This window comes from Zootermopsis nevadensis, unplaced genomic scaffold (genome assembly GCF_977971745.1).
Source record: "Zootermopsis nevadensis isolate Lab colony 2312 unplaced genomic scaffold, Znev_1.0 Znev_ptg000023l, whole genome shotgun sequence".
In the NCBI taxonomy this organism is placed as follows: domain Eukaryota; kingdom Metazoa; phylum Arthropoda; class Insecta; order Blattodea; family Termopsidae; genus Zootermopsis; species Zootermopsis nevadensis.
This window is the reverse complement of record NW_028259155.1, coordinates 3,195,282-3,209,223: the sequence shown is the minus strand read 5'-3', so window position 1 is coordinate 3,209,223 and position 13,942 is coordinate 3,195,282. Positions and strand designations below refer to the sequence as shown.

Genomic DNA, 13,942 nt, shown 5'->3' with positions numbered 1-13,942 from the left:
CGTAGTGTCGTCATCTGTGGTCATATGTTTCTTTGCTGGAAAGACAAAGTTGAGAGTGTTTAACCAACAGGGTATTCTTTAATTTTTCTAACTTGATCGGTCAATGGCTCGTTAATAACGTCATAATCGCCATACGGATCCTATTTTCTTTGCACTCATAGAGGGAAAATTGTGACTAAACTCGGGTAAATTTTAGTGTTATGTTTTCAGCCTTGGTTGATACTCCCTAAAGGTGTGGTCCGGTCACTCATTATCACGATTTTGTAATTGTAACTTATAATGTCATGGAAGCAATGTATAATGCAACGAACTATAACATACTGTAGGCATATTTGAAAGCACAAAGACCAAAGAAACCAAGAAGAAGAGCGTACAGGACGTTTGTTTTCCATACAAGGAAATTATGCGCGTGCGCACGTGCGCAAATCGTATTCCAAGCTATCACCCTTACACGTCCAAACAACGTGGCAATTATTGTTTGCTGAGGAAAGGCGTGGTAGCCAGTTTGTGCTTGTCTACAAGATACAGGTGGTCTGTCCAATAGTTGTATTAACCAAGGTGAGTAAGGATACTCTGTGTTTTAGTTTACTTGGTCTTAGAAGGCATTATGTGTAGTTTAAAACAGGGCTTATGGCTTGATCGTGGGGATAAAATACAAATACAATGACTCAATTTGTTCGTATGACTAAGGTGGATATGTTCATAACTGTGATAATGTTATCAATGTAATTGTAATTTTCAGTTTGGACAGTGGAGACTATTTGTTATTTCATTTGTTTAGATCTTTAATACCTATTACTGTCCAATTACATTTCCCCCAGACAAAACATGAAACAGAAAAATGATTTCTTTTCCTCATTTACAGGCAACAAACTTTTCTTATCAACCAACAAGAAGATAATGACCTATTTTGATTCTTCCCACTCTGCTAAAGTTTAAAGCCTCTTGGTTGATGCTTACCAAGCTTTATTATAATTTTTCTTCTAAACTTAAGGAGGAAAATGAAGTTTGCAGGAGTGTGCCAATCTTATTCATTATTCACTATTACTAACATAATCACTAAAATCGCTAATAAAAGTAAAGTAACTTAATATTGTTCCCAGCAACATAATTACCAACTAAAATGAAGCATTCTTTGGATATTAGACTGCCAATAATTGAAAATACCACTACACAGTCATCTCAAAAGTGCAAGTGAAGCCTTACAGTACAAAGAAAATTTTTGTATTGAAAATTGGGATGGGTCACTAGCCAAAGTTCTCATCCCTTCCACTGTGCGGTAGCAACTGGCCGGCAGAACATTTCACAAGAGGCTGGGAGAACTTGCAAACTTTGGAATAAAAGAAACACCCTTCAGCGAAATGTTCTTATTGTTATCGTGGTGACGAGTATGGTAGCCTCAGGTTAAACCTTTAACATAAAACTGGAAAGCTATTTTCTCTAAATAAATGCATTGCCCTGTCTCGTCTAGTAGGCTGTGGTGAAATGAGCGGTGAGTATGAAGATTTCTGTCTTCTGGGTTGTTGCGCTGTGTAGTCATATTCATCACCCTGATGACGGAGGCAGTATGACTTCCGAAACGTTGGTAAACATCTGCCAGACTACACAGCGCAACAACCCAGAAGATAGAAATCTTCAAGAAAGAACATGTTGGAAGAATTATGAAAGTAATAGATAGTGAGAAACAGGTTAGACATTTTACTGGCCAAGACTGATGAAGTGTGGAGACGAGCTGCAACAATATGTGAACATATGTTGCAATTCCTTCTGACAGTGTCGATATTAAAATATCGGAATGCCAGCTGATACAGCTCGGCAGTAATGAAAAATTTTAGTTTTAACTTCCAAATTATGTCCTCTGTGAAAAGCAGTTATTATTAGGAGGTTGCAACATTGCATAATATCTTACCTTTCAATTTTTATGTTCCATCTTTGTGAACAGAAAGTTGTTACATTTTTATGTCTTACGTCTCTTAGTAGGTGCATCATTGCTATGGCGAGTTCACATGTAGAGAGTGATGATTCTGAAGAATGTGAGACAGATTCTGATTCTGAAGATGACATCGAGGCTGTTTCTGAGTCTCTGAAGCCTGACAACTTGAAGAAGGAGCTTGAAGGAGAGGATAGTGTACGCTTTTGTTGTAACATTATGATCTGAAGCTTTCACTGCAATTAAGTATAATGAATTGTGAGGACGAAGCTGGTTCTCGAAACAATGGTGTTTTCTCCATTAAACCATCTGACACAGCTGGTATAGCCCGAGAGGAATTCATCATATTTTGTAGCATTACATTCTATAGGAGAAATATATTACAGAAATTTTGTTTTACATTCTTTAATTTGTTGTAACATATAGAGTTAACCTCTAATGTATTTAAATCTGGCATATAGGAAGAATTTGCCTTGCACGATGGTTGGATTTTATCCGGAGATAGGGATTATCTCTATCGATTGGGCCCAACTGAGTAGGTATACCTGAAGATGGAGATAGAGTCCCATCTCTGAAATGCCATTTCATTTTATTATTTTATTAGACGATGGAAAATTCCCAGAAAACTTTTAATTTTAACTATTTTATCTGTACAGATATTACACGATTCTCACTGTTTGAAATTAGTATGAATTTACTGTTACAGGTTTTAAAGATCCTGAATGAAATAGAGGAAATCGAGGAGAATGAGGCACTCGAATTAATGCTGATACTTATTGAGAGAGTGACAGCCAAGTTACTGAAAGGTTCATTCCAAGACATTACCAGCATGTTCTCCAATGGGGCAATATTTTTTGTGGATGGGGATTCTTTGTTGTTGCATCTTATGGGAGATGTGAACTATGATGTAAAGAATGGTGGACAGTTACTGCATCTCATTTATTTATGCGAACGGTATTTACAACTCTTCTCCAGAAAGGGTGGGAATTTTGAAATAATATTTTTTAATATTTGGTCTCAAGCCTGGTCTGGCAAACATACTCTTCTTCTAGCAAGGACAGCCCTAATAACTCACCTGAGATTTAACATGCTGTTCAGAGTCCATGAATTTGACAGCATATGGGACATAAACTTCAGGAACATACTTGAAAAGCGTAACTGCGCTTTCTTGTTGACTGACTCTGAAATGATGGATACATATACTGGACTGTTTCCCGATGAGGATCATGTGGTGCAAGAGCTGCTATTTCACGTCAGCATCTGCTACTCTCTTGTGGGTTTATATTTACCTTGCGTTGACACGAATGATGTGAGGTTAACTGTTTCTACTTTGAATGCTTTTTTTTTCCCACCTGGAGCCAAACTTGGGCATGGAAAGTTAAGAAAGCTGCTGCACAGTATTATTCAAACGATAGAAGAGAAATGCAAACCTCCGCTCGTTTCGTTAGAGACCGTAGCATCACCGCTCATCCCCGTGGAAGGTGAGAGCGATGTAAGGCATGTTGTCACAGTGACTGCGGCTGCAGAGTTTCTGAAGGACTCCTCTGCCCCGCAGCCTCGGGAAGACTGGATGCGTGCATTTCTGCTATACTCCTCACTCTTAGAAGTTTTGCCTCTCAAGTTCCGAGGTTGCCCTTCAGTTGTAGCCCACACCAGTACATTTACAGTTTTTTTGGAACATATTCATAGACACATGAATTGTGTTTTGCAGGAAGTCCTTCGTGTTGGCCAGACTGCAAACTACAATTTTAATACTGTGTCTGATCTGTGGCATGGAAACCTGTTTTCATTTGTTGTAAATTATGTGATCGAGCATGGAGCTTGTGAGGAAATTCTTTTGGGTACACAAACATTGGCTGCGTATGAAAAGCTGTTACAGGACGTGGTGAGACTTACAGAAAAACCACTGTTGAAGTTCCCTGTGACTATTCAGGGGATGGAATTTAGTGAAAAGACAAATGAGGAGGAGGAAAATAGTAGCACATTGAAAATTGCTACTTCACTACCTGCCTGTTATGATCTAAAGCATATAGTGACAACAAATTGTTTTCTGACTTTTGAATTCTGTAAAGATCTTGTTCCAGACATAAAGAAAAATGATGATGATAATGACACGTGTGTCAATATTACCAGAAATTCTAATTTTGAAGAGAAGTATCACTGGCATTCAAAAAGACTGATCTCTGATCAATATGACCATGTACGTGATGATAACCTGCAACGACCTATGGATCGATACCAGTTGAAGAAACATCATAGGACGAAAGGTAGATATGCATATTTTATGTCAATATATGGATCTAGTATTGAAGGAAGATATCACAGTACAAAGACAATTGTGTGTGAAAGTGGAAATGCATATAAGAAGAAAAGTTCTAAGTCTAAGAAGCTTGGGAAGAATGCTCAAAAAATAATAGAAGATAATTGTAGGAAAAAACAAGCAAAGACTGAGGAATCAGACAGAAAATTGTTAGATTTCTTCAAGGAGAAATACAAAAGATACAAAGAAAGGGATGATTATTCTGCAGCATTGAATGAAGTGCAACTGTTGGAGAGACGACTGAAGACAAAGGAAGTGTTACGGAATACACTGATTTATAAAGTGAGAATCCTTTGGTGCATGTGGAAAAATCAGCGCAGAAGAGTTAGCGTCATTTCCGACAGTCTTCAGTATGCCAAGGAACTCTTCCTAGTTATCCGGGAGATACTGAAGGATTTTGATGGTATTGCATTGAATGATAAAGATTCTGAACTCCTAGGACACTGTTTGTGGCAGATGGGTCTGGAAAGAATTGCCCAATGCTGGAATTTACCAGGTCCTCCAAAGGGTACTTCTGATAAATCCTATTCCATTGAAATGTCTTGGATTGACTTTCAGCTGCTTCATCTGGGTCCAGATTTAGAGAGGGAATCGGAAAGTATGCCAGATAATAGAGTTGAAGGTTTCAAACCTGATAAATGGCAGAGAGAACTGTTTGATAGTGTGGACAGACATCAGTCTGTCTTGGTGGTAGCTCCAACATCATCAGGAAAGACATATGCCTCGTACTACTGCATGGAAAAAGTTCTTCGTGAGAGTAATGACGGTGTAGTTGTGTACGTGGCACCCACAAAAGCGTTGGTGAACCAAGTGGCAGCAACCATATATGCAAGATTTAAGAACAAAGATATGCCACCTGGTAAGTCAGTTTATGGCGTGTTCACTAGAGAATATCGCGTTAATGGACTCAACAGTCAAATTCTGGTCACAGTTCCAGAGTGTCTTGCATTGCTGCTTCTTTCTCCGTGCAGGCGTAATTGGGTAAGAAGTTTGCGTTATGTCATTTTTGATGAAATCCATTGTTTGGCTGGACAGATGGGTGGTTTTTCTTGGGAATGTGGACTGCTACTTATTCAGTGCCCATTTCTTGCATTGTCAGCCACAGTGGAAGACCCAGAATCTCTCCACACATGGCTTCAAAACATGCAGGAGTTTAAGCGGAAGCAGGACATTACAAATGGCTGTGAAAATAATCATAATTTCTATAAAGTGAACCTAGTTGTGTACAGAGATCGCCATTCTGATCTCAGAAAACATGTTTTTTGTGAAGATGGGCAGTTCCATCATATTCATCCTTGTGCATACCTTGATCGCGCTGTAATAAATGAAGAGAGGGGAATTCCTAAAAGCATCACTCTTTCCCCAGAGGAAGTACGTGATTTATATATTGCCATGAATGTTGCGTGTCCGCAAGATTCTCGATTAAAACTGCTACATCCAGAAATATTTTTCTCTGTTTGCATGGATGGATTCATTTCCAGAAACATGGTCAGGAATTTTGAGGTAGAACTGAAAAGATTGCTTGAGAATTGGGCAACTGAAGAAGGCCCAGCTTTTGAATCAGTTGTAATGGCATTAAGGACAGTTACAGAACCTCTTGGTAATTTGAGCGAAAGGAGCTTCATTGGAATTAATTTTATTAAATTCATACAAGAACTTCAGGAACGCAAAATGCTGCCAGCTATTGTCTTCTCATACAATCGCTCATTAATTAGTGACCTTTTTAATTTTGCCACAGAATATTATGAAGATATTGCTCAGAAATGTGAGGATGGTAAGAAGTCAGAAGGTAGAAAAAGACCCGAAGATGATGATGGAATGCAGGAATGGGATGAAGATGGTAAAAGAGCTGGTAAAGTTAATGAAGATTCCCGAGTGTCCACAAGATTTACAACCAGAAATAAGTATGAGCCGTCGTTGAATTTGCTGCGATCTTCATGTGCACACCCCGATTTAATCAGAGGTGTGGGTCATATAGATGAGAAGATAATAGAGTTTGTTGAACGCAGGCTAAGGATTGTAGGTCACAAGCAAGGAGGTATCTTTCCTCGTGGTCTAAGTATGGGTGTAGGATTGCACCATGGCGGATTAAATTCCAAAGAGAGAAGTGCTGTTGAAATGTTTTTCCGGATGAAATTATTGAATTTGGTGTTTGCCACCGGCACATTGGCTCTTGGCATCCATATGCCTTGTAAGACAGTAGCAGTTGTTGGAGATAGTCCATTTCTTAATCCTTTAGAGTTTCAGCAGATGTCAGGTCGAGCAGGTCGACGGGGATTTGACAATGCAGGGAGTGTTGTGTTCATGGGTCTGAATGAACGGAAGATGCGCAGATTGTTGTTAGGTAAATTGCCTCGCATGGTTGGCAATTTCCCATTGAATGTAACCATGGTTCTGCGATTATTGTTGATGGTGAACGATGTTACTTGTGATGGCCCCCACAGTGAAGAAATGACCAATGTTTCCCTGTCCAGGTACATATTTTGCTTGAGTACTTGCATTTACATATTGACTGCCTTGGGTTAAAATGATCAGGTGCTACACTTTCAATGTGTTTACTGCATGGTAGAAATGGTTATTTTATGCAGTGTTTAGCAAAGTCAATTTTGGTTTATAGGGCTCTTACATTGTTGAACTGCTGTTTGGTGTATGAAACAATTCCAGAATTGAAAGTTCAAATGAAACATTTCTTTGCATTCTCAACACAGTTACTGATGCTACAGGTGAGTCGAGATGATGTACATAAATTTTATTATATGTAAAAAAATTGTAAATCACATACCTTATGTTTGCTTCAGTTAATTCATTGTTTTCTAGTTTCTAGTGCAGGCTAGCTTTCAAATGTTTCCATGGTTGTGGAGAATGAGACTATGCCTTTACTGGTAATGAAGGGTGTACCATTTAAAATGCAACTCAGCAACAAATAATACAATATAAAACTTACGTTCACATGCAGGTGCACCCTTATGTAATAGACTCTTCCAAACTCCTGTGAAGTTCAAGTATCAAGGTCACTGTTGTTGCCAGGCCGCCGCTCAGACGAGCTAGCAGAATGTGTATTTATTCTTGAATATTACTTTGCATCAAAATAGTTTTTTGCTGTTTGTGAAGCATTTAGCATTGCATATCTTGACAAGGAGGTACTGAGTAAGACATTGCATCAATTGGTAACAAAATTTTGGGGCACGGTGTGTTCTGTGGCAAGTGTCAAAACAGTTAAAATTATGTCTACTGATTTCAAGTATTGCATCAGCTGCAGAAACATGATGTGGCATTATTTTCATCATTTTGTGCACATGTGTGGCGGTTGGGGTTGTGTGTTTTGTATTATCCACAGTCCAACAGCTTCATGTCCTGTGGCTGTAATCTCCCTTTCAATATCTAACTTTGAATTTATAGTGGACTAGTGGTTAGCGTTCTCACCACCGGACCCAAGGATCACGGGTTCAAACCCGTCTGAGGTAAATGGGTTTTTAAAGGTGATAAAAATTTGTAGCACAACTTCCTAGGAGGGGAAGTAAAGCCGGCAGTCCCATGTCGTAGATTTGCGGCATGTAAAAGAACTTTACGAGCATGAATGAGATGTTTCATAAGCAACATTCATTTGCCATTTCTCACCCATGTCTCTCGTGATTCACTACTAGATGGCTCTAGCAGATAAATCAGGATTGAGAAGAAATTGTGCAGAGGCACTCACCACTCATAAATGCACATTTCAAAGACAAATAAACCTCCCGGATTGGAAGAGGCCAAGGCTGTATTGCCATTGGATGGATGGATGGATACAGTTTTTAAAATATTTTGGTTAGCAGAGAGAAACTGTAATTCTATATGTGTTTTATTTAAAGGGCTTGTTGGATGATGAAGGAAACCCACAATTTTGTACTGGTATTGTAACACACCTTCATTACCACGAACCAGGAAACTTGGCATTTGTGTACCTGATGAGAAATGGGGCTCTGAGGGAGCTCTGTATGCCAGAGGAAGATGGAACAATCTCCAAGGAAACACAAATGAATGTGGTTATTGTTCTAAGCTACTTATTTGCACCTCTCATTTACCGAAAGCCAGCAAAAGGTGTTAGGTACTACAACTCCAAAGTTGTGTTGCCCCCTCTTCCACCAGAAATTAAGGAGGTAATTGAACTCATAATTTTATGTTACCTTGAATTTATTTTTTAAATATCTGTTGTGTATTTGTAGACAGCAGGATTTTAAAATGCCATTTTGCAGTGCAATTAAATATGATTGTGTGATAAGTGGCCAGCATTCCAGTAATTATTACTGCAGTGGAATGTTGGCCAACTATCACACAAACAAATTTGTTACCATATTGTCTGTTATGTTATTCTGCAAATTTGTTTCATAATTTTTGCCTTCACATTTTTTATTTATAGATTGAACTTTGGAATGTTAGTTAGCTGTAATATTCAGCTAGGAGACCAAGTACTCTTAAATGTGACTTGACCACAAATCCTTAAAAAATATGCAACATTCGAATTAAATATATTTTAATTTGTGAATAAATCGAAAGAGCACATTGAATTTGGGGAATATTTTCTGCCTTTCATTTTACATTGTTTTATGCTCCTGTCTCAGAAATGTTATTTTTATGTTTACTGAAGACATTTTGTGAAATTGATCACGTATGTGCTGAATGAGATTAATATATGTCCATTAAATTGACATATCTGTTATATTTTGTGTTACTAGGAAGTAAATAAATGCATATTTATGTAAGGAGCTAAATAAGGAACAAAGAATAGTGTATTTTTTTAAATTGAAAGTTTTCATTAATGCAAACTTATTTTATTTTGAATTGGTAGCTACAGAGTTGCATAAAATCCTTTACTTGAGAAAGATGTAAGTACTGTTTGTTGCGTGGAAGGACCGACGACGTACCACAGATCCAAATTTAGCTCTTTTACTGTTGTATTGATAATAATAGTTAATTTTTCTTCATGGATATCAGAACACTGAGCGCTGTGAAGACCTTTTAATATTTATTTTAATGACATTTAACCTCCAGTGACTAGTTATAAGCAGCCAGTAACTTCCATTATTCTTAACTTTCCTTTGATTCTTTATCTTGCTGGTTAATTTCTGGTGTATGTAAAACATAGTTTGCTGTACTGCCACAAATTCATTTTTGCTTCACCTTGTTAATGTTGGTTCTGTGTGTGCTGCAGGCGTTGGAAATGTACAATGAGGAAGTCATGTATATATATGACAATTACTTCAGGTTTGTGGCAAAAGATTGTGCCAAGAGAATGGGAGATGACGATACCCTTCCAGTGTCAGGAGTTCGTATTGAGACAAAAGAGTCTTTTAAACCATATACAGAAGGTAACAACATTTTTTAATATGTAACATTTGTGATATCATTTTATTGTACTTTGTGTGACTCTATTTTTGGTCTCATAAGTTGACTTAGCAGTTTATATCAATTTTTGTCATTTAATCTGAATCGCATATTTTTACACTGAGATTGCCTCTGAAAACAATGGATGTATTTACACAGCTTATTATCCAATAAAATTTGATTGCGTTCAGTTGATGTTGAAGCTAAGATTTTATATAACCATAGTACACTCATTCACATTGCATGCTTAGCTGAGCCTGGTACAATTAAACTGAACGGGGCCAACACTGCACGTTGACCAGACTGACAGTTTTGGTTTTAAGAGAAGGATGTTGCATATTCTTTCCTGAATGGATAATATTTTGTGATGTCTTATAGTGACTCAGAAGAGACCTTTTGGGTGCACAAAATAAGCACTATGCATGAATGTTAAGGAAAATTTCATGATCCTTTAGATGAATTATTTTAAGTTGAAGATGGATTTTGGATATGCTTCAGTATGAGTTCAGACACAGACAACAAAGCTTATGTGTATTATATTTAAATATTAAATTCCTAATGCAAAACATCTTCAGTACAAAGATCAGTTGGTAAATGTTGTTTAGGGAAATAATCACAATTTTCTGTGAGAATGTTATGAAATTGACAAATATACTTCATGGGCAAAATGAAAAGTTCCAGAATGGTGAAGCAGATGGTACATGTAGTTATCACTGGGTACCATAGAGTTGACTTGTACTCCAGTTAAGCGAAATACAAATTTCCAAAGGTTCATGAACCCTGGTGAATGCTTCTTGGTGTTAAGCTAAGACGAGAACTTCACTAAAATAAATATTATTGTATGTAACGGTGTTACATGATGAAAGGTAATGATATAACTTTCATTTTATATTTATAGACTCGAAGAAGGTAATGTGAAGTATTACATAAATGCTGGGATGGTAATATGTATGTCTTGTGCAATCGTACCTGATTTTTTCAGATTCAGATTGTGTACTCTGTTACATAACCCAAGATTTTTTTTAAACTACTTGGAAAATATTGAATTTATACATAAAGGAACAGTCTCATTCAGCAGAAACTTTCCATATTTTCAATTTAACTGATTTAGACTGTTGTGCAAGTGAATTGTTTGGCTGGCTGCTAAAAACGAACATTTGGCTAGACACACCACTCATTAGGGTGCAGAATGAATGCTTCTGTAGTGTATGTTGTTTTTCCAGTCTCTCTTATTTTCCAAGCTCAGCGTGCTATGTGAGTGAGCCCATATGTGCTATTTGTCTTTAGATACCATGGACATTTTGTTGTAATCACATTTTGTATTTCTGGAGTTGCTGCCTTTTAAGCTGGTTTTCATTCCTTATCCGTCACAGGTCCCATGAATCTTGAGAGGTGGATAGTAGAGAACTGTGAGCCTAGAACAATTTGTTCTGCATTTGCTGCACTGTCAGGCCATACAGATGAGGGACTGTATTCACATCATAACATGATCTCTAACATTCGCCACCAGGTATGGAAGTTTTATGGGATTTGAGGTTTTCATGGTGGTGAGTCTGAAGATGGCTGTCATCTGGGTTGTTGCACTGTGTAGTCTGGTAGAAGTTTACCGATGTTTCAGAGGTCCTTGCTGCCTCCATCGTCAGAGCGATGGATCTCTGAAACATCAGTAGACTTTTACCAGACTACATGGTGCAGTAACCCAGAAGGCAGCCATCTTCTATTGAAGTTTTGTATATAAATTTATGTAAGTTTGTAGATTTTGGCAAATTCACAGGACTTATTTTGCCTTGGTCACTTCTGAATCTGTACCAAGTCATATTCTGAATAGAGATAAGGTTGTGAATGTCCAAGAATTAATGTTGTATGTTTATGAAAATTAGGATTTAACTTTAAGATAGAAAACTATTCAGTCTCTTATGTTTGTATGCCCCAGAATTTCAAGATATTGCAATACAACCAGATGATATGGCAAGATTTATAGTGAGATGAGTGGATAGTCAGAGGAGTTAAGATAATGATGTTGCATATAGAACTAGAAATATGCAGGAAGAGGGAGAAACAAATTTTGTTTACAAGTTGATTCATGCTGGTTTAGCCAATCGCTACAGCTGTGATGGATAAGTTAGTTTGCATGCTACTGCAAAAGCAAAAGCAAAAATAGCTCTCTGAAAGATCTCTTAAGTTTGAGACTGAAGAAAACACTGTTTGAAATTAGATCAATTTCTTTCTGAATTTGATTTTTAAACTTCCCAACCCCTTCTCTCTCTCTCTCTCTCTCTTTGTGTGTGTGTGTGTGTGTGTAAATAATCCCGTCTGAAATTAGAATTTTGTCGTAACAAAGTGACATGGTAATGTGGTTAGTACTCATTTTTGAGAGGTCTTCTTCTATGGCTCTCCGGTCCGTATTCGTTCCATGGCCTCCTCAATTCTCCTCTTCCATTCGGTCCTATTGTTAGGTCCAGTCTGTCCGAGGCTTCGATTGAGATTTCGAAACATCTTCCTTTTTACGGTGCAACCCCCAACCTGGAGGACTAGGGTACCTGTCTTAGTCTGACCTCTCCCCCTCGACGAATCTGGCTAGGGAGGCCCTGCCAGTAGCTCTGCTACCGCCAGCATAACTCTTGGGATCACTGAGGTACTCAAGCCCCACCACCACGACAAGGTGCAGGTACCATTAAGTGGGACATTTTTGAGAGGTCTGAGGTTAAATCTTGGCCAAGAGACAGGTTTTTTTTATGGTTTTCTTCATTTCCTCCAAGCGGATGTCAGGATAGTACCTTAAATTAGACCATAACCACTTCTTTTGATATCCCTTGCAATCATTCTACCATTCTGTACTATAGTACTGACATCATTGTTAAATAAATCATAAAATTGATAGAAAGTTGTTGGATATTTTAAGGTTACTTATCTACATCTTTGTTAAATTTTTCTGAAATTTTTTATATATGGTTGTGACAGGTTTTTACAGATGTGAAGGTGGTGCCCATTGTTGAACTCCACAGAACATACAATGGATATGCGTGGGATTTCTACAACCATGGCATACTCACTGCAATCCAAGATGATAATGGTCTGAAGCAAGGTGAAGATTATAATTTGCTGTGTGATTTTTCATTGGTATTGAAAGTCTTAAAGACTACCCTGTCAGAACTTAAACCGATTGATGAAAATGATCAGATTATAAGAACACTTAATATTGTAGAAAAAAACTACTCTTACAATTTCAGTAAAGCTTATGGAATTATTTCTAAAGATTAACGTTGCTATATTACCAGCAGGTCTTACATACTCTGTGAATGTTGAGGGTAAGTAAGATATTAATAATTCGATTTTAATTTGTTTCCCATAAGTGTCTGCAAAATCAGGCCAGGCTTTGTTTTATCAGAAAAATTGTTTCCAAGTGCATTCCCCCCCAGAAAAATATCTATCTGTCCATTTGTCTCTCCAGATGTACTATTGGATGTATGAGATTTGATACTATCAGCACTGGAAAAAAAACAACTTTCTTTAGGATCTATCTCCAAAATGGCTGCTAGATTTATTACAGTAAGATTAAACTTCTGGAACATATCAATTAACAGGTTATACTGTATTTTTTAAATGCTTTTTAATTTTTTAAAAATACATTTTGAACACTGAATGATTCTAGATTAATATTGTGATATAAGTGCATACATTAGCATTGTGTATGTAGTAAATGTGTTGTTACAGCATCAGAACCAATTACAGACGTGATCATTGTGTTGTCATCTTTAAATTGTTTCCCATGTAATCTATTTTTAGTGGGCTAATGAAATGTTGCAAGATTTGGGTTGTGTGCTTTATGAGGAGTAATGGTACGTTTCGTCACTGTGATTGACTAAGGTATGTATGCGTGCATGGGTTCGTGTGAGGCCGAGCATTATCATGAAGGAGAAGAAATGCATATGTTATGCTCTTTGGATGCAGTATTTAATTTTCATTAAAATCTGTAGTTTATTTTGGTATATTTTTTGATAAAGTCAACAGACAGATTGTCCTCGTTGTCCCAAATTTTATGAACTTTGCAGTGATGTCTTAATGGTGTTCTTGTTTTTGTGAATTATGAGGCATGTATAAGAAAGCATTATGTTTTAACACTTGTATTAACCCTTAAATTTTATGTTTGAAAATGAGGTGCATGTTATTTTTAAAATTTCCTAATTTTATATATGTAAAATTTCAGCTACAAAGTATTTTAATAAAGTTGTTGGTAATTAGTGGAGCATTTTCTTGAATTAAAATATGGTGATATTATTAAAGAGATTGCATTACTCTTACAAAGGAATTAAAAATGTTAAGGGATATTA

The 13,942-nt window shown here is 37.1% G+C and overlaps 1 protein-coding gene across 3 annotated transcripts; it reads left to right on the top strand.

The window, feature by feature from the left end:
- The first annotated feature begins 48 nt into the window (after window positions 1-48).
- On the top strand, window positions 49-13,852 carry LOC110833039 (putative ATP-dependent RNA helicase DDX60). Of its 3 annotated transcripts, none has more exons than XM_087354381.1 (8): window positions 51-558; window positions 1,981-2,128; window positions 2,637-6,724; window positions 6,868-6,973; window positions 8,099-8,386; window positions 9,439-9,595; window positions 10,985-11,121; window positions 12,573-13,852. In XM_087354381.1, exons 2-8 carry the CDS (start codon window positions 1,994-1,996, stop codon window positions 12,870-12,872), a joined length of 5,211 nt encoding a protein of 1,736 aa, XP_087210507.1. In that variant the 5' UTR covers window positions 51-558; window positions 1,981-1,993; the 3' UTR covers window positions 12,873-13,852. The 3 variants fall into 3 exon arrangements, with proteins under 3 accessions (XP_087210508.1, XP_087210507.1, XP_021926313.2); XM_022070621.2 differs by having other exon boundaries at window positions 1,978-2,128; XM_087354382.1 differs by lacking the exon at window positions 10,985-11,121 and having other exon boundaries at window positions 49-558; window positions 1,978-2,128; window positions 12,573-12,697.
- The last annotated feature ends 90 nt before the right edge of the window (window positions 13,853-13,942 follow it).

What these genes read in the sequence shown, in the direction of transcription:
- LOC110833039 (XM_087354381.1), top strand. Translation starts at nt 1,994, where the DNA reads ATGGCGAGTTCACATGTAGAGAGTGATGATTCTGAAGAATGTGAGACA. An exon ending in AGCTTGAAGGAGAGGATAGT is followed by an intron (nt 2,129 to 2,636) that starts GTACGCTTTTGT and finishes TTACTGTTACAG; the next exon opens with GTTTTAAAGATCCTGAATGA. An exon ending in TCTCTAACATTCGCCACCAG is followed by an intron (nt 11,122 to 12,572) that starts GTATGGAAGTTT and finishes TGGTTGTGACAG; the next exon opens with GTTTTTACAGATGTGAAGGT.